This window comes from Talpa europaea, assembly GCF_964194135.1.
Source record: "Talpa europaea genome assembly, chromosome: X".
NCBI classification, from domain to species: domain Eukaryota; kingdom Metazoa; phylum Chordata; class Mammalia; order Eulipotyphla; family Talpidae; genus Talpa; species Talpa europaea.
In genome coordinates this window covers 13,228,444-13,249,608 of record NC_140081.1, presented here as the reverse complement: position 1 = coordinate 13,249,608, position 21,165 = coordinate 13,228,444, and the positions used below count along the sequence as shown (strand labels likewise).

Here is a 21,165-nt window from a genome sequence, read left to right as displayed (position 1 = left end):
ATTCACCAACATAATCATTTCAAAAAAGAAACAATATCCAAAAAAGAAATTCTTTACACTAACTATCTCTGCCTTTGTGAAAACCTCATTATACTACTACCCCCCCCCCATTAATACTTCTTCATGGAGTATATTGGGACTTGGAGATAATTATCAGTTTTGCCCACCCTACATTAACCTTTCCAATACATGTCCCCTTTAACTATCCACAGCATTCCCAACTTCACTTGGCTCCCTTCAAGCTGGAGGGTGGGAGGGCAGGGCTTTACCCCCCACTTTACCAAACCAGTAATCATGGATCATGCATTTTGGGAAAGCTTCCAATTAAGCTATCTGAAGGAGGGCATGAGCCTATCCATCTACTAATAAGGTGTAGTATCCATTAATGTAAGGTGGTAAAACATTTAAACATTTTTAAATCAGTAATGTTTCTAGTTTTATGTTTCTAATATACTTTAATGGGTTAATGTCACAGTTCAACCTACCAATAAACTAACATATGAAATGGCCTATTTCTTTTTTTTTTTTTTGAAATGGCCTATTTCTAATCCATACCATCCTCCTTTTCTTTCTAAACAAATGCTTCATATTGAAAAGGAATAAATAACGTTACCTTTTTATTAATGCTTTCTTTCAAATCATATGGAAAAATACAGTCCTTTGGCTTAGATACAACTGTAAGAAGAAAAAGATTCCAACACCCATCTTAGTCCAATTTTAAGTATACACACACGGGATGTTTCTGAATGGAAACTGTCTTAAATAAAAATAAATTCTCCCCAATCTCTGAAAAGTTAAGTATTTCCATTGCTCATGTTGCTGGACCTCAAATTAATAGCTACACACAAAAGCCCAAGTCCCAGCAATTGTTAAAAGCTCTTTGATGAAACATTTGCTACTCATCAGAGTCAGAATATAGGATGTTTGACACTTTCCAAAAGGCAATTCCCACCATCACCAAAGCCTCAAACAATCTATCAGAGGAACTCAATCCAACCTTCTCAACGTTAGAGAAGTAAAGATGACTGGAGCTTCCTCCACTACACACTGTTCCTTGCTACTCACAACAGCTGTTCACAGTGACATATACAGAGGAGAGGAATAAATGCATGTTGAAATGAGTTAATGACTACTTTCTTCCACATGTTTTCCAGGCTATTCTCATCATTTTGTTCTGTGTATTCCACCCCACTGAAAGGGTAAAACTTCAAAATAATAATATGTCACATTCCCTCTTCTGCTTGTTTCCCTAGCCCCACTTTCCTAATACCCAGGATACCCAGGCAGCAAATGCTTCTGGGCTACAAACAATCCCAGCGAAGCATAACAGGTCAATGGTATCATGTCCCGCCTTTTTTTTTTTTTAAAGAGGCTTTTTTTTATTTATTTATTTATTTTATTTATTTGTTTGTTTTGTTTATACATGCACTGGGTACAGTCAGAAGCGCGGGAGGGTAAGAGAATTCACCAGAGCCAGAGCGGGGAGCAGAACAGGCAGAAGGACTGAAGTACACTGCTGAGGGGAGCAGCGGGCGGCAGGAGAGGTCTGCGCATGTCCCGCCTTTTAACAAAACAAAAAAGGTCACTTACCTGACCAAGCTTGCAACATCGAACATATTCTGGCATGCAGAATTCTGTGGCATAATTTTAACCACTGGATTTTATGCAGAGCACACCCCAACTCCAATTTAGTATTACCGTAACTCCCCCCAAATAAGTAAGCATTTACTTATGCATTGGCATCTTGCCTCATCACACTGCAAATCTTGGCAAGGTTTCTATGATGAGCTTTTAGAATAACATCATGAAAAGTTAAAGCATACTTTGACCCAGGAAAAAACTACTCCACCCCAAAACAGTCACTCTGAGATACCAAGCTGCCTCCCAACTTCAGCTACCAGAACAATAGGAGGCAATCAATCCAATAAAACTTAGTGTTCACAGATCACACACACACAAAAAAAAAAAAACTTCTCTAACAGTATGCATTAACTACTTCAGAAAACGTTTTCAAAAACAAGTTACTGAAGGCCTCCCCAGTGGCACAGCGGGTTGAGTGCAGTGCCTGTGAAGCTGTCCGCAGCCTCTGCAGCGCCAGGTAGATTCTCGGCTGGCCAGGGAGATACACACATAGTGAGGCAGACCTCTCCTGTCTCGCCCGCTGCTCCCCTCAGCAGTGTACTTCGGTCCTTCTGCCTTTTCTGTTCCCTGCTCTGTCTCTGGTGAATTCTCTCACCCTACCGCACCTCTATCCTATACCCCAGTGCTTGTATAAATAAATATTTAAAAAAAAAGTTACTGATCCAAAAGTTGGAGAAAGAATAAGAAAAAATAAAATCAAACTATTAATAAACTAGAAAAAAAAATCATACCACAGAAGTGTGACTGAAAGGGAGGCTGTGGGGGTGCTTTATCTAATGCAAAGTTGTGATGGATCAAAGCTGCCATGGCGATAATCTGCAAAGAAAGGAGGAAAACACACCACGCATCAGACATTACTGTGTGTTCTATTTCTCATCAAAACCACCAAGATTAATAGATTCCAGTTTGTATGACTATCTTTTAACTTCTCATTATGAAAATATTTAAACAAATTAAAAAACAGAATAAAGTGAACTCTCATACAATTGTCCTCCAACTTCGATTATCAACTCACCTGCAGACCTATTCACTCCCCCTAGATTATTTTAAACAAACCCAAACCTATCAATTTATCCAGAAACATTTCAGCCTATTATCTCAAAAACAGGATTTCACAAGCTTGGCATTATGGATGAAATTCCTTGTTGTGGAGGCCATAAGGTATATTGTGTGATGTCTAGCAGCATTCTAACTACCCAAGTTGTGACAACCAAAAATATCTCCAGATATTGCCGATGTCCTCTTGAGGGCGAAATCATACCCCATTGAGAACAACTACTTTAAAAGAAGTTTTAAAATGTAACACGGTCATTCTAGCTAATACAATTAACAGCAAATCAGGCCTCTCTGGTGGCGCAAGGGGTTAAGCACCCCACTATGAAGCAATCTGAAGCCTCTGCAGCACAAGTTTGATCCCCGGCCCGCCAGGGAGCAACCCACATGGTGAAGCAGATCTCTCCTGTTTCGTCCACTGCTCCCCTCAGCAGTGTATTTCAGTCAGTCTGCCTGTTCTGTTCCCCACTCTGTCTCTGCTGAATCCTCTCACCCCTGCATCTCTGGACTGTGCCCCAGCTCTTGTATGCATAAATAAATATTAAAAAGGGCCTCCCTGGTGGCTAAGGCGGTTGAGCACGGCACTGTGAAGCTGTCTGAAGCCCCTGCAGTGTGGGTTCGATCCTGGCCGGCAGGCAAGAATCCCACATGGCACGGCAGACCTCTCCTGTCCCGCCCACTGCTCCCCTCAGCAGTGTATTTCAGTCAGTCTGCCTGTTCTGTTCCCCGCTCTGTCTCTGATGAATCCTTTCACCCTCCCACACATCTGGCCTGTACCCTGGTTCTTGTATGCGTGAATAAATAAACCTTTAAAAAAATAAATCTTGAAAAAAAAAACAATTACAGCAAATCCTTAAAATCACTATCCACGCAGGGTTCAAATTTTTGTTTTCCCAACTACTTTATCATTTTATTTACTACATAAAATCCATATCTGCAACTGATTGATATAGGTAAAACTGCTGACACAACCCCACCCAACTATTACATCGTTGCAATTTATGTGTTGTGGAAACTGGGTCATTTACCCTCTAGAGTGCCTGATAGGTGGATTCTGCTGTTTGCATCACAAAGTTGTCTTTTAACGAGTTCCTCTGTTTTAGTATTGCTGATAAATTCACATTAGATCTAAAGGCTTGATCAAAATCAGGTTCTATTTTTGGCAAGCATACTTTGGAGGCACCAAAGTGATTACTTCTGAGATAATCATGTCTAGTTATCTGTATTTTAGTGATATTAATAGCCACTGGTGATCAATGCCTAGATCCATTATTTATTCCGTCTGAGATTACAAAGTATAATAACTCAATTTTTCCATCATCATTTATTAACTAGAAATCTATGAAGAAAAACTTCCCCTCATCAATTATTTGGTTACCTGAGTAACCAAACATTCAGATCAATACGTGATTCAATCCTTTATCAATTTTTAGAAGAATGAATTGACTCCCTAACTTCCACCACAGGTGGCCAATGTGGTCTTGTTAGGATGTATAGAGTAGTATTATGAACTTATGTGTTTCCATCTGTTGTAGCTATTCTTATCTTTGCTCAAACTGCCCTATCTTTGGCCAATAGAAAACTCGGATTAACTCCTTAGCCCTTCTGGCACACCTTTAGATGCTTTCTAGTATAACAAAATGTTCCAGGTGTATCTCAGACATTTCCTGGCCTGAATCAGGCTTTTCTGCATGGAGCCCTGTTTCCTTTACCAGAAAGTAACATTTAGAAAACTCATTCTGGACACTAGGGAATGGGTTTTTTTTTTTTTAACTACTTAAACCTTTTCAAACACTCCACCAGTAACTATGACCCTTTACGCTATAGTAACTTATTAAAAGATCAAATCAGTTCATTTAAAAATCAGAGTAAAAATACTGCCCAAATGTTGCTGTTAAATAACAGCCCCATCAATGTCAAAATTTAGAATGTAATGAAGTTCCCACTGACCAGAGACAAAATATCAAAAATAACAATGAATGCAATAGATTGAAATACACTGAATAGATACAAAACCAGTGAGTTCATAATGAAATTCCATAAAAGCAAAAATAAATAACAAAAATAATCAAAAACATTGGTCAGCACTGCATGTAATTTCATTCCCTAACCTCCTACCCAGAAAATTGGCAAAGAGAGAAAGAAGTACATATGTATCTGTCCTTCCTGTATAAACTATTGCAATATAAACAAATAGTGCTGGTTAATAAGAAAAAATGACCTTTATAGAAAAACTTAGCTAATAGATGTCCTAATATTTAACAAGTTTAATGAACATGGAAAGGTTGACAGAAAACCACCAGCTCACGAACCCTAACGAGATAAGTAATCCAAGTAAAAATCACTAACAGATGAAGTGATCAGCAGTTCTCAGATGGGAATAATCACCCTTACCCAGGGGAACACTTGGTGATATTTGGAGGCTTATCTGGTTGTGTTGACTGGGGGGAGAGGTTTGCTACTGACACCTAGCTAAGCATACTGCTAAACACCACACAATGCAGGGAACAGCTCCCACAACAATGAATTACACAGCCCAAAATACCAGCAGTGCCAAGGCTGAAAACCCTGCCTTAGATGAAACTTGAAATGACTAATCAATAAGTCCTACTTACGGTGGTTTAACCAGACATGTACCTCCTGCTATGGTGCACCATTAAGTATACTGTGCCACCTATAGAGTATTCTAGCCAAGAAATGCAAATCTGAATCGAATCAGTCCTTTGGCACTAACTAGTAGAGCCTGGCACACTTCTATTAAGGGTCATAGAATAAATATTTTAGAACTTGCAGGCCACATTATCTGACATGATTACAAACTCTGCTGCTGTGGTACAAAAGCAGCATAGGTAGCATGTAAATAGACAAACTGTCTTCCAATGAAATTTTATTTACAAAAATAAGTGGCGAGCTGGATTCGACCACAGGCCAATTTGCCAACACTAATTCAGAGGAAGAACACCAATGACACCACAACAAAGCAAACAAACAGAAAATGGGACATTCCACAAGGCAATCGACAGCGTTTCTTCAATAAGTCAATATCACTGAATAATTTAGAGGGGCAGGAGGAGCTGCACCCTTTCAAAAGAGATTCAACAGACATAAAAATTAAACACCATCTGTGACTCTTGTATGACTCCTGATTCAAAAAAACCAAGTGCTAAAAAGCATTATTGAGCAACGGAATGATGTGAATATATACTAGATGTTTTAGATGTTAATGTTATAGGTGTGATAATGGTATGTGTAAGAAATTCTGTAAGAAAGTACACATAGTTTGAGAGATGCATATCAAAGTATACAGGAGTAAAATGACAATGTCTAAAATTCACTTTCAAATGCTCTGGGAGGAAAAAAGAAGAGGGGAGGATAAACGAATGTCACAAAATCTTGCTAACTGCTGAATGCACGAGTGACAGTTAAATGGGAGTTCAGTAAATTATTCCGTGTCCATAGAAAGTTCTCCAAAAAGAAAATTAAAAATAAAGTCCAAGTCTTTAAAAAAGAAATCCAACTCGTTCTCCAAAATAGATTTTAGTAGTGAATCAGTATCCTTCTCCCTTCAAAAAGACCAAGTTTCCCTTGCAGAAAAGCTGTGCTGAGGCAAGTATTGCATCAGAAACATACGTTAAAATCTGACCTAGGGGGGCTTCCCCAGTGGCACAGCAGTTGAGCACTGGGCTGCAAAGGTGCCCACAGCCTCTGCAGCACCGGTTCAATCCCCGGCCGCCAGCGAGGGTCCTACATGGCATGCAGACCTCTCCTGCCCCGGCCGCTGCTCCCCTCAGCAGTGTACTTCGCCAGTCTGCCTGTTCTGCTCCCCGCTCTGGCTCTGGTGAGTTCTCTCGCCCTCCCGCGCTTCTGACTGTACCCCGTGCTTGTATAAATAAATAAATAAATAAATATTTTTTAGAAATTCTGACCTGGGGCCTCCCTAGTGGAACAGGGGTTAAAGTCTCAGTGCTATCAAGCAATCGCCAGCCACTGTGGCATGAGTTCGATCCCTGGCCAGGGAGCTAACCCACATGGCACAGCAGACCTCTCCTGTCTCACCCACTGCTCTTCTCAGCAATGTATTTCAGTAGATCCACCTCTTCTGCTCTCCACTATCTCTGGTGAGACCTCTTACCGCCCCTCAGCCCCATACCTCTGGCCTGTACCCCAGTTCTTGTATGCACAAATAAAGATAAATCTTCAAAAATAAACCTGACCTATTTCTTTACCTCATTTTCATGTGTCTTTGCATTCTGCATTGTCTTCACACTAAAAGACATCACCACAAGCGGAGGAGGACTGACATCCTTAATTACATTCACCAGGTCTGGTTTCAAAGCCATTGCCTCAACTTTACACCAGCTAATTGGCTGATTCACGAGCTCTGAAAAGAGGATACAACAGATCAATAGTCATTTTCTGAAAAAGAAAAACTACTATAATTAAAACATCTATAATGAACTAAGATGATCTTCTATCCCAACCTCTAATACCTTATTATAACTTCTAAAAATAAGTCACATTATTGGCTTTATGCAAATCTTCACACATGTGCTTGTGTGTACATTACATCCATTTTTTAAGATTTATTTATTTATGCATACAAGAGCTGGGGTAGAGGCCAGAGATGTGCGGGGTGAGAGGATTCACCAGAGACAGAGTGGGGAACAAAACAGGCAGACTGACCGAAATACACTGCTGAGGGGAGCAGTGGGCAAGACAGGAAGATCTGCTTCGCCATGTGAGCTGCTCCCTGGCCACCCAGAGCTGTTTCACAGTGTGGGCTTAACCCCTTGTGCCACCAGAGAGGCCCTTTATATTCATTTTCCTGGGAAAAGGGCCCACAGTTATTATTCTCCAAAGAATCCAGAGGTTTTATTAAAAAAATAAATAAAACTGTGTGCCTTGGAGGATTCACAGAACATTTCCAAGGAGTTCATGAAGGCAAAATTATTATCACAGATGCAAATACTGAAAAGCATGAGGAAAGAGATGAAACAAGCACTATTCGCATTGGGGCAGTGATGCCCCCCCATCAGAGGTCAGTGTTCACTATGCAACCAATAGACCACCAGGGCTAATGAGGACCACCCTCCAACTAGACCACTAGCACGGCTGTTTGTCAAACATAGAGAGCGGACACACAGAAATAAACAGACTTCCTTAACTCTCCTTGAAAACCCATTATTTATCAGCAATTGACTTAGCATTCTGAAAGTAAATTTTTTCTTACGTGGATTTTTTACTTCAAGCCAACAAGGTCCTTTGATCTTTCTGTTCATCAAGAATAGTTCCAAGCTGGATGTGTTGGTTCCAAATACATGAGAGAAGGTTTCTCCCTTCAAACTCTGAGGAAGCTGTGGCATTTCAGCCTGAAAAAGGCAAAAAATGAAAAAAATTTTTTGTTTGAAATTATTACTTCACATTTTCCAAAGTACGTATTTGAAATAAACAAAAGCCTCTATGTGATGCACCAGCAAAAATGCCTTTGATATATATGAAATGTAATTTGCCACAAATGAAATCCAAAACAATTCACAGTAGGAAACAAAAACAATTCACGATGACAAAATAATGCATCTTGATGACACCCATTAGAAGAAAAGTAGGCCAGAAAGCTCCCCCAAAAGAAAAATTCTGTCCAGAGCCGTACATGCCTTGCTGATAAAGAACAGCCAAATAAGTACTACTCCATTAGGAGAATGAAAGTGAGAGAGTGGACTCATTCCAAACGCTTCCATGGTACTTTTTATCACCACTGTCAGAAACATTTCTTAGTCTCCCATTTCCAACATCATGGGATCAAAACACTAAAACAGAGGTAAAAGGAGGTCATGGTCGCTAATTAGCATCTTGCAGCAATGACCTTGCCTGTCCTAGGAGCAGGAGCAGCGCTAGAGGAATGTTACTGACGCGCCTCTCTCACCTTTCCACTGCTCAGAAAGGACACTTCAACAGACTAATGTCCAACTCCATCCTGTGGCATTCATTCCACTTGACAAACAGCCGTGCTGTTTCAACTTATTTAATACTTGATACATACTTGAAAGTAGACAAAGGAAGTATAATCTGTAGTCTACATTATTTAAATTAATATGACCCAGTTTAATTATTCATTATGGAAGTCCACCTCAGTGAACTGTGGGCTTTAGGAGCCCTGTCCATACTCCTAGTTGAAAGTCAGCTGAAAGCTCAGAAAGAGAAAAAAAATTACTCTCAACCAAAACCTAATAATTTTCTTTGTTTGACTTACCGAGTATCTAACTTCCAAATACTGAGATTTTTCTGGAATATCAGGTATCTCAAAAGCATAGTTCTTTTCCACTATCTGGGTAAACAGACATATAAAAATCATTAAGACAGAAACTTTTCACAGATGAGATTGATAAGCATTACATACACAACACATGTCCCCATATTTAATCACTAGGAATCTAGTACCCTTAGAGAACACAAAGTTATATAATGTCAAAAGGTATCCTTTGCTCTTTCCACTGCTAAAATACCCAGTGACAAAATGGACACTAGAAAACTTAGAAATATTTATATTCAAAGGGGGTAATAAAAAATTTTATTAAACTTTTACAATATTAATACGCTAAAATTGTGTGCTACTCTTTGATACTAAGCAACTCCATTTTGCTAGAAAAACTAGTAATTAGTATTATAACTACAGTTCATATTTATTGAGAGCTGCCATGTACCAAGGACTATTCTTTTTTTTTTTTTTAAGATTTATTTATTTATACAAGAACTAGGGTACAGGCCAGAGGCACAGGAGGGTGAGAGAATTCACCAGCGGGGAGCAGAACAGGCAGATGGACCGAAGACACTGCTGAGGGAAGCAGCAGGCGAGGCAGGAGAGGTCTGCTGCACCATGTGGGTATCTCCCTGGCCGGCCGGGAATCAAACCCGCGCTGCAGAGGCTGCGGACAACTCCAAAGTGCTGCACTCAACCCGCTGCATTACCGGGGAGGCCCTCAAGGACTATTCTTATCACCTTATATGAATTCATTAGTTCAACCCTTTCAACAACTATTGAAATAGGGCCTTACTTCTCAGGCCAAGAAACAGGCCCAGAAGTCACTAAGCACTTGTCAGTCACATGATGCACAAGCAGTCTGGCCCCAGAATCTATGGGCTTCACCATTACACCACATTGCTCTAGAATCTCAGAGACTTGATCCATCAGCCATAATTCAAAGCTCAAATAGTTAAGGCAATTAGTCATGTGTTCCACAACTCCATCCTCCCTTTTGAACAGTATCACCGATAATAGCCTATATGTTGAGACAGATTCCCTGCAATAATGGCCAAAGGAATGAATAACTCACTAAAATCAAGACAACTGATCAATATGTAGATTTTTATTCTGTTTAGTAAAAGCATCACAGCACCTGATTTTTGAAGATTAAAACCTTACTTTATTTAGTGCAGTAAACATTACTTTAGCCTTCTGACAAAGACGGCCTGGTAATAACTAATATATAAGATGAGAATGGCCTCTTTTCCATTTCATATTAAGAGCATAAAATATGCTACAAGTATGGGAAGTATGTGTTATGAGTTATTTTCTATTGAAATTAATGACCATTATTTTATAAGCAGTTTAAAAAGAAAAAATACTTTCACAAATTTAATATACTGGTTTGACATTGACACATATGAAAATTCCCATTCAGTGAATTATAACCACACAGATGGCATTTTGCACAAAGAGGATATGCAATAACTATTGACTAAATCAGGAAATGAACAAGTAATAATTAAAACTGGAAAAAATTATTACCAAATACAAACCTTGGACTTGAACTTCATAATTTTGTGTTTTGCTGCTATTTTCTCATCAAATTCATCATAAACATCCTTCATTGTAACTGGAGCTCCTGTTTCTTTCTCTGTATTTAGGTTAATTTTCTGCTCTCCCATAGAGAGGGAAGGGAAGGGGAAAAAAGAATTTGTGTGTAAGATCTTCTGAAACACCAGGCAGCCAAGTCTACATCAATTTTCATCCTCACTCATATAAACATTTAATGGAACAGTTTTACAAGCGAACTCAGAAACAGACCCCAAAATGTAGTAAACCCAATGCCCAATTCCTCTCAGCAGCATCATAGAAGCAGTCAGAGATAAAGATGATTGATTCTAGAAAAGGGGAGAATGTAAAAATCCCGACCAAGAAGCTCCACAATTCAGCTGAGATGGGGAGGGATTGGGTTTGAAAGGTGAGTGTAGATTTTAAGGAGAAGCAAACGGAACTGACCATGTTAAATGGCTATGGGGGGAATGATACACTGATATCCGAACAGCCAAAGTGTGAAAACTGCCCACGATGGTGTCACATGGAAATGAGGGATGGGGGAAGCAAGCGTTGCATACATACTAGAACTTAGACGTTTTACACTCTACTTTTCCCAAGTTCTCACGAAGCTGTTGACTACCAGGGTCACCAGGCAGGCAGCCTAGACAAGAAGGCCTGGAGGTTGTAGATAATCCACAGCCTTGCTGCAGGGTAGGATTGGCGGCAGGACATGGGATATGCGCCCCTGACAAGTACTGGGTACCAGAAGCTCATCACCGATATTTACCGTTTCCCGGGGAAGGAAATACAGTGTTCGCTCGATGTTTTTCACCAAGACACAACAGCTCACATGGGTTTTGGCTGATTCAATCCAAACTTTGCCAAACAGAAATACCACACCTAAAATAAGAGAAAAACATGAGAAGGGAAACACTTCAATTATGTCACAAGGCAGGAGGCAAGATAGCGGATCACTGAATGTGGACACATATTTATGTGGACACAAATATTCATTTGTTTTTACAACAAATTTGTATCTGCTGCCCATTCTCCCAAGACCAGTTCCTTTCCACAGCACCCATGCCATCCAACAATACCACATTGGACAGATGATTCTCTACCTTGGAGTGATTTATTTTTTACTATCTCTACATCTTCGCTAGAATTAAGAGACATCCCAGGTCACTGGAGGCACCACTTAGAAATCAGTGCAGAAAAAAAATTCCCTGTAACTAGGATTACACACAAGAGGAAAAACAAAAAGCACTAACCATTTCCCCCAATCTCACATTTAAAGCTCCTGTGAGAACCTACAAACCTGAGAATACTAAATTCCTTTTTACCCACTTGTATTTATTCATAAAAACTAATATTCACATATAAGGGAAGCTATGTATGGTGCACCAGTATTTTTCTACATGTAAAACGGTGCCTGAGAAAAACACAATTCATCTCATATACCTCATCCCATATAATAAAAAATATCTCATAATAGGGTTCAACTATTATCTCCTATTTCACCCTTTCTACCTAAAAGGCTCCTTAAAACATCTGGCTAGGTAATGTTTGTAATGTTTCCTTTTCTTCTATTTCAGTTTAACAAATGGTCTAGCAACCAAGTCAGCAGAGACAGTCCTTTTGCGATCCCTAAGTAATGTATACTACAAATAAAAACAAGTCTTTCTCGGGCCTCCCTGGTGGTGCAGAGGTTAAAGTCTCAGTGCTGTCAAGCAATCACCAGCCACTGTGGTGTAAGTTCGATGCCTGGCCAGTGAGCTGAACCACATAGCGCAGCAGACCTCTCCTGTCTTGCTCACTGCTCCCCTCACATCAGTGTTTATTTCAGTAGATCCACCTCTTCTGCTCCCCACTCTGTTTCTGGTGAATCCTCTCACCACCCCTCCCCACCACCGCACCTCTGGCCTATGCCCGAGTTCTTATGCGCATAATAAAAAATAAATCCTTTAGGGCCTCCTCTGGTGGCGCAGATAGTTGAGCACTGCGCTGTGAAGCTGTCTGCAGCCTCTGCAGCGCTAGTTCAATTCCGGCCGGCCGGCGAGGGTCCCACATGGCACGGCAGACCTCTCCTGTTGCGCCCACTGCTCCCGTCAACAGTGTATTTCGTCAGTCTGCCTGTTCTGTTCCCCACTCTGGTGAATCCTCTCACCCCTGCCCCCTCACAAGTCTGACCTGTACCCCAGCTCTTGTATGGACAAATAAACAAATCTTTAAAAAAAAATTTTAAAAATTAAAAAAAAAGAAAGGACCTCAAGGATTTGATAGTCAACCCAAGGAGTGGTCACTGTGCAAAATTCTGGGCCCCATGAATAATTACACAGCAGTAATCAACATAGTCACGCAACAGTTATTGATGTAAGACACTAAGAAAATGCCAGCACATGTAAAGGCTACTGTTCACAAGGCCATTTATTCCAGTTTCACAAGACAGCTCATCAGTGGTTCCTTTTGTCACTCATCCTAGTAGAAATAAGACCATCAAAAATTTTCATTTCTGCAGATGATTAAAATTCTTACAAGAGTTGTGTGATTTTCAGCTGGGGGGAAGGAGGCGGGGGAGATGGGGAGAGGGAAGGGAGGACTGTGGGGATGATTAAAAAAGAAAAAAAATCACAGTAGCTCAGAAAATTAAAAGTCATCCTCACAACAGTTACAGACGAAAAAAACAAAATTCCATGCAAAGAAAAATAAAGACCCTAATATTGGATTCAAAGATTCAAATAGCTCATTTTACAGTCAAACTAATATCACTCTTCATGCAACGCATTTGACACTGTTTATGCCTCATTTGCCACAAAAAGATCATGGTAAACAAAGATTACATTCCCCCCAAAGTTACTAGCTGAAACCAGGTGCAGTCAGGATTATTCAACCTTGAAAAAGTCATAATGAAGACAGGATATCTTCCCATATGCAAAGAGTAAGATTCTTTTCATAATTATGGAGCATTCAGCAACAACTGACTTACTCAGAATCTGTAAGAAAGTGAGAAACAATGACGGGGTCTATGGGAGTACTTTGGTTTTATTAGCAGCATTGATTTCACCAAGGCTCAGTGATCATTACCTGCTATCATGATGAAACAGTTCAACCCTCTGAAATTAAAGGACTTTTTTTTTAAGTCATCTTATTTAACCCATTGGCATCAATCACAGAGGACACAACTTGAGTAGCACCACAGAGCAGCCGAGTGGACTGGGGGTGAGAAGCCCATCACTCTGCCCTTTGGAGTCTCAGCTTCCTCCTCTAAAAGTCACTGGCTAGACTAGATGGTCTCTGAGGCCTTCTTCAACACTAGAAATTTCCTTTTATCTTAGAACCTAGAGAACAGACTGCTACCTTTCAATTGCAAAATATCCTCCAAGACTGGCTGAAAAGGCCTATCATGGCTATGGCTAGTACCAGGAATTCAACAATTCATATAAATAGATTGCTTTGCCAGTACAGCTATACTTCAATGACTCAATCTTAACCTCCAACACCATTACCAGACAGCAGCACTAGCCAACAGAAATTTCTGCAAATAAGGAACTGTCCTCTGTCTGTGCCATCCATGGATATAGTAGCTAATAGTCATAGGTGGCTAGTGGCCAATGCTGAATTTTTACTTTGTTTCATTCTAATTAATTTAAATGTAAATGTAAAGAGCTACAATTGGCCAGTGACCATCACAGATGACAGTGCAGCTCTGGATCCAGGTCCTGCAAAAGGTTAAGAATAAAAACTTCATCTTCACACAAGAAGTAGAAGATTGTTGTTTCTTATGGTTCTAATACTTGGCAGCTGACACTTCAATCTGGTCCTTTATGGAGGCACCTTGACTTGTGCTCCCCACTGTTCCCCACACTGTACAAGGCTTCAAGAAGCAAACTGAGCAATAGCAGCCAATGCAACTCTGGTTCTCTGAACCTTTCAGGTACAACTATAGGACTGCTGACTATTGCACTTCATTTCAACATTGACTGAACACCTACTAAGTGTCTGGCATCATGCTGGATGCTGGAAATAAAAGGTCTCAGTCCTCTGTGAGTTTATAGGATTTGGAAGAAAGAAATCCATGAAATCAGATCTTTTCAAAATAACTTATATTGTGACTTATATTGTGATGGGAAAAGGTATGATGAGGTCGCAGAAAGGGCTCTCAGGCCAGTGTGAAAGATTAGGAAAACTTCCAAGAGATTATATATGAGATGAGCATTGTCCATCAGACCTAACATGATGAGAAAAGAGACATGGAGTAAAGAACAGCAGAAATACCAGAAATTTTCTGAAGCACAAAACTCATACATGGCAGGCATCAGAAGTATGGCAAGGAACTCAGATTTGTGTGGTAGGCAGTGGCCTCTTTGGATTTGTTCTTAAGGAGGGAATGATGTGACTCTGGCAGCAATGGTTGCTGCAGTGGTTTTGGTCAGCAAGAAGGGCTGAGGAGTGGGAGTTGTGAGGAGAGAGAAAAGACAGTTTATGTACTTTAGGAGAAAACAAGAGTTGGGGGGAGAAGCAAGGAAAATGGGGGAAATCAAGGTTAGCTCCCACGTGTCTGCTTTTGATGGGAAACAAATCCAGCCGCCAGCAGGCACAGCAAAGTACAGGTGCAGCATTGGGCTGGGCAGGCCCACCATGTCCCACAACTCCAGCGAGCCCACTAGGCGTCCTCTGAGGCAGGTGTCCCCTGAGGCTGCCTTTTGGCCGCAGATGAGAAATAATTAGCTCAGATTCCTGTAATCCCACATGCGAGCCCACCCTCCAACAGCAAGTTAACAGAGGTAGTCAAAGAGGACATAGGGTCTAACCAAACTACCTTGCCCTAGCTGAAGTAGGTAAGATACCTTTCAAGACTGTTTATGTCTTTTCTTAAGAAACTAACACATGGCAACATGCTTCAAGTGGCCATGCAAGAGTTTCTAGGTATTTGATAAGCTGAAGCATATTAAGTATTTCCCCTCCCCTCTGAGAGACCGTTAATATCTTTCCAGTTACAGTCAATGCCTCATTATCCTTAAGGTAAATCTGGCCTTCAAGTCCAAGAGTTAATACCTACTCTGCCTACTTATTCATCAGCTTTACTGACATCTAGATACTCTATTTTCACCAGATGTAGTCTCCGGGAAATCACTTTGAAAAAGTTTGCCTCTACCCTCAGGTCCAGAAAAGAATCTGAATAAAGGCAATTCTTTTTCATGGTGTACACAGTATTTTATATTAATCCTACAGATCGAGCCCCAAGGAAAGGGGTCCCAGCAATACAAAAGGAAAATGGAGAGTCTCCTGGCCTTTTAAGAATCACAGTATTGGCTCATTTGGAGGCCATGGGAAACACCCAATTCCTTTCTTTCAACCCCCACATCAATCCATCAACAAACTCATATCAAATACATGCTAAATGCATTCACTTCTCTCCACTGCCACAGCAGCCACCCGTCCAAGTTCCTGGATGGACATACGTCCAGGGTCTCCCCACTTCTCTGGACCATAGCTCCCACACACTGAAAATCCTCCACAGCCTCCCCATTGCTTTTAGAATAAGATTTAAGCCTTAACATGGTTTACAAGGTCCTTCATGATCTGGCCTTTGCATTTTATCTCCAACTTCATTTGCTACTAATCTCATCACTTGATTACGCTACAATTGCACAAGCCTCTTTCTTGCTCCAGGCTTCTCTGCTTACTGGTGTCCTAGGCTGAAATGCTCTTTCCTGAGCTCTGCACATACCTCAAATCTCAGTCCAACAGTGGTCTCCTCAACAGGCCTGCCCATCAGTCCACTAGTTGTTTATTATTTTTTATTTTTTAAAGGTTTATTTATTTATGCATATAAGAACTGGGGTACAGGCCAGAGGGGTGGGGGGCGGCGAGAGGATTCACCAGAGACAGAGTGGGGAACTGAACAGGCAGATCTACTGAAATACACTGCTGAGGGGAGCAGCAAGCGAGTCAGGAGAGGTCTGCCATGCCACGTGGGTATCTCCCTGGCCAGGGATCGAACTCGTGCTGCAGTGGCTGCTGATAGCTTCATAGTGTTGAGATGTAACCATGCGTGCCACCAGGGAGGACTGTCAACTAGTTGTTTAACACCCTTTATCAACTTACCATATTTATTGGCTTTCCCCCTCCTCCTGCCCACTAGAACATAAGCGGCATTAGTATAAGGAATTTGTTTAGCTCATTCACCCCATTTCAGTTTCTGGCCCACAACACACACTCAATTAGCTGAACAAAGGAACAAATGAATGACTGACTTCATTACAATCAAGCACATTCCAGTAACGAGAGATACATAGATGGTGAACTACAAGCACACACTCCAAAAGTACATAACCGTTTTTCAGAATAAGCATCTTGAAGGATTATTCACATCACAACTCCTCTCCAACCAGTGGCTCATGCACTTTACAATGAATGAGTGTGACTCTCTTGCTATGTACATATGTGAGGGCAGAGCCTATGCCCATTACAATCACAAAAGCATTTAAGGGTAAGCCACTGTTCTGTATGAAAGACCTACAGTTACACCGTAGGGATGATTACCTGGTTGGCTGTACTGATCTTCATAAGCATCCAGCCAGTAAAACTGAAACACCTGTTCCTCATCTGCCCCTTTAACCAGTGGGAGGTGATTGGAATCCACCTGAACTTCCTGGGCTGAAAAACCGCTGGCATCTTCCTGATCAATATCCCAACAAGAGACATCTGGGAGAAAATCTCCTCTGCAAAAGACATTTTTAAAAACCTTTCAAAATCCCACAGAATAATTGTAGCTCTACTTGCCAGAAAAGTCATAAAGTGCTCTTACGAGTAGGACGTGCTCCCTTGCCCAGGATCCGCCTCGTGTTTCAACCCCTCTGCTGGCTCACTCTCTTGGTTCCAAGTCTTGGTAGCCACAGGCTCCACGTCCACCTCCTCAGCTTCCATGGGCTCATCAAAGTCACCATCTTCAAAATCCATTGCCCCCGACTCCTTGTCGTCTGTACACAAAGCCGGCACAGGCTCCCCTGAAGGCATCACACGTGCCCATCATGGACTGTGGCCATGGAGCACATGGAGGCTGCGGGAACAGCCTATCCCTTTCCCACATGCATCGGCATTTCTCTTCAATCTCCAAATTAGATGTTTTTAACTTTTACTGCTATGAATTCAAATCTTTCACACTTCATCTTGCTATCACAATACCTTCAAAAGCACCTCCTCTTCTTCATTCACAAGGCCTCCATTTTCAACAGCAATTTAAACTGCTCAGCAACCACCCTCGCACTTCTGCCTAATATCAGACTTACCAGAAGATTCAGCACGTTTAAGAGGAACAGGAGTTAATGGAGGCTCCATTCTTGAGACAGGGGAAGCAGTTTTTCCTGAAGGAACTGCCTGTAAATGTTTTTTAATGTTTAGTCAGACCTGCATACTAAAAATGTACAACTGTCCTACCCTGACCAGAGATAATGACAGCTCCCATTTATAAAATGCTTTTGTGTATTATTAATATAACAGCTTCAATTATTTTACTGTTACCTAGGTTTACAAAAAAATACTTGTTTCCAGGAGGAAAATTATTGCATTTAGCACAGTTGTAATACCTATAATAAACACATACTAGTTACTACAAAATTTACTATGAAAAACACAGGCATATGCTATTTTTGAAATGCATGAAACTATATAATGAAACGGGAGTCTTAATCTAAAACAAAAACCAACCACAAATTCAAAGGTATTTCCTTCACACAGAAAAGCAACAAAACAATTTTTCAGCAGTAATATAAATCAAGACTGAAGGAACTTCCACACATTTTACCTTGGGGGTTTGCACAGAGAAAGGATTCAGTGAGGTTCCCATGGACCTTTTTTTCTTCGGTATCAGTACAGGTAGTGGAGTTACATGAGGTGTCTAATAGAAAGGGCAAGACAGACATTCGCTGCCATACGTGGTTTACCAAAAGATAAAAAGAGGACATTTCTTCACCCATGGACGGCCAATAAGCAAAGTATCTTTTTCTTTTCCTGCTCCCCCCACAAAGCTATGTTCATGCACTGCAGTTACTATAGCAACAATTCTACAGACTCACTAGAAAACCAGGATATTGAATCCAACCCACACCAAATTTTCTTTTTAAAACTTAATATACTTTCCCTTACCCTTCCAGAATATTACATTTTAAAACTGTTAAGCTAGAAGCACATGGTGTTGGTGTTACTCATTTTAATCAAGGGTCACTCTGAAAGCAGCACACCTCTACACAAGTTTAGTCCTTATGTGAAACAGCCAAATTGCAAACTCCCAGTGCAACCGAGCCTGTCTGAGTTCTATCAGGGACAGTTCATTAACTCTTCCTTCACCCCCACTAGGAATTCAAGATGAAGATTTTCACGCCTGATTGTGCAGATTGACAGGCTTCAATCTATTTAGGGAACATACACTACAGCATGTGAGCAAAAGCAGTGTGCATTGCCAGTACCGATTTGTATTTTGTGTGTGTGTGTGTGTGTATGCACTCTTACACTTGTAACAGGCCCCAAGAAGCACTATCTACATAATTGCATAGTTTATAACAGCTGGAAACTACTCACCTAAAATAGTCAGAAAAAAATAATTTAATGGGGTGGGAGGGGGTGTTGTCATTGCATTTTTTTAAAATTTTTTTTTTAAGATTTATTTATTTTTATACAAGAACCGGGGTACAGGCCAGATGCTCCGGAGGGTGAGAGAATTCACCAGAGACAGAGCGGGGAACAGAACAGGCAGACTGACAAAATACACTGTTGAGGGGAGCAGTGGGCGAGACAGGAGGGGTCTGCTTCACCATGTGGGATTCTCGCCAGGGGGCCAGAATGAAACCCGTGATGCAGAGGCTGCGGACAGCTTCACATTGCGGCACTCAACAATCTGCACCATCAAGGAGGCCCTGCATTTTTTTTTTTTAACTCTAGCCATAGTCTGTTTTGTGTAATCACCAAATTGTTTTGCAGTCTATGTCCCCATATATTTTACAACACCTAGAGATTCACTTACCTCAGTGTTCAGATCCTGTAGAATGTCACCTAGCAGATCATCCTTGGACAAGTCTACAGCTTTCTAGAAATTATAAAGGGAAGTAGAATGAGAAAGCCCCGCATTTCACATTTTCACCTAGACCATATGTGTGTGAAGGAAGAATCTAGCCAGTCAGCCCTTGACTCTTCATTCTTCACTGAGTGCTCATCGACAATTCACAGACCTTAACAACCGGCTGTGTAGATATAACTCCTCAACTAGAGCTCCCATTTTCTACTTTCATTTTGATTCCATGATCCTCCTGCTAATGACTGAAATTAAACACACTGACAGTTCAGCTTTTCTGTTCAATTTTGTTTTCTGGCTCCCAAGTTCCATTCACCTTACTATACGAGTAACTTAGTGACTGAAATTGGGAAAATATCCATAAATCTGAGCTCACGTATACTGCACACTGTTATCTATATAATCAAATTCTCTTCACAAAGAAAAAGACAAAATATAAGAAAACCATGAAACTCACATCTGCGGTTTTCTTCCCAGCACTAGCAATGAACATTGACTTGATATTGTTTGGTTTTGTCACTGCAGCCTTTTTTACACTCCTCTTGTCTTTGTTGCGTACTTTATCACCTTTTCCTATTGAAATATAAATTTAGAAATGTGCACCAGCAAAAATGGAAACAGAATTAAAACCTAGTCACCTGCCCTCTGTGTATGAGAGTTTGAGAAGAAAAACACAACTCTAAATACAAAAATACCGTATTTTTATAGAAGGTACATATGAAAGAATCTTTAAAACAAGTTGAATTCAGGAAAAGGTAACTAAATGCTATTACAAAAACTGATGAAATGCCAATTAAATATGAGGATGAATTATTAAGTCTTATTATTTAATTGCTGTTGTTAGTGTAAAAAGAAAGCTTTCAAAGCTATTAAAAGCTTTTTAGCCAAGATATAGAAACAACCTACATGTCCATCAATGAATGAATGAAGAAATTGTGGGGGGGAATATTACTCAACCATTAAAAAGAATGAAATCCTGCCCTTTGCAGCAGCATGGATGGACCTTGAGGGCATTATGCTAAGTGTAATAAGACAGATAAAGACAAATGCAGTATGATCTCTTACATGTGGAATCAATATAAAAGAAACAAAGAAAAAAACCCAAGCTCACCAATAGACAAGACTGGTGGTTTGCCAGAGGTGAGTAGTGGGAGAAATAAGTGACAAGGAACAAATGGTAAAAAGAAAAAATGGGAAAGTACAATGGAAATTGCACAATATTAAAAATGGAATGTTAATAGTACACATTACAACTATATATAGCTGAAGAAGCAATTCATGGGTAATTTTTAGTCTTAAAAATAAAAACTGAGGGCCTCCCTGGTGGCGCAGCGGTTGAGCGCTGGGTTGCGAAGCTGCCCGCGACCTCTGCAGCCCCAGTTCGATCCCCAGCTGCTCCCCGGCCACCGGAGGAGGGTCCCGCATGGCGCACAGACCTCTCCTGCCGCCCGCTGCTCCCCTCAGCAGTGTACTTCGGTCTTTCTGCCTGCTCTGCTTTCCGCTCTGGCTCTGGTGAATTCTCTCACCCTCCCACGCTTCTGACTGTACCCAGTGCATGTATGAACAAACAAACAAACAAATAAATAAATAAATAAATGAATAA

The 21,165-nt window shown here is 40.8% G+C and overlaps 1 protein-coding gene across 2 annotated transcripts in view; it reads right to left on the bottom strand.

Moving 5' to 3' along the window:
* The window catches only part of POLA1 (DNA polymerase alpha 1, catalytic subunit), a gene marked incomplete at both ends in the record, with an annotated part of 266,915 nt that overhangs the window by 230,029 nt on the left and 15,721 nt on the right, over positions 1-21,165 (bottom strand). The window contains 13 exons of one of the 2 annotated variants that reach the window (XM_084258559.1): positions 614-675; positions 2,373-2,457; positions 6,921-7,075; positions 7,925-8,063; positions 8,945-9,015; positions 10,488-10,608; positions 11,280-11,392; positions 17,039-17,217; positions 17,304-17,475; positions 17,755-17,872; positions 18,300-18,392; positions 19,515-19,577; positions 20,020-20,135. In XM_084258559.1, the coding sequence (XP_084114685.1) occupies positions 614-675; positions 2,373-2,457; positions 6,921-7,075; positions 7,925-8,063; positions 8,945-9,015; positions 10,488-10,608; positions 11,280-11,392; positions 17,039-17,217; positions 17,304-17,475; positions 17,755-17,872; positions 18,300-18,392; positions 19,515-19,577; positions 20,020-20,135 (1,487 nt within the window). The remainder of the gene's footprint in view (positions 1-613; positions 676-2,372; positions 2,458-6,920; positions 7,076-7,924; positions 8,064-8,944; positions 9,016-10,487; positions 10,609-11,279; positions 11,393-17,038; positions 17,218-17,303; positions 17,476-17,754; positions 17,873-18,299; positions 18,393-19,514; positions 19,578-20,019; positions 20,136-21,165) is intronic. The other variant, XM_084258560.1, reaches the window with a different exon arrangement.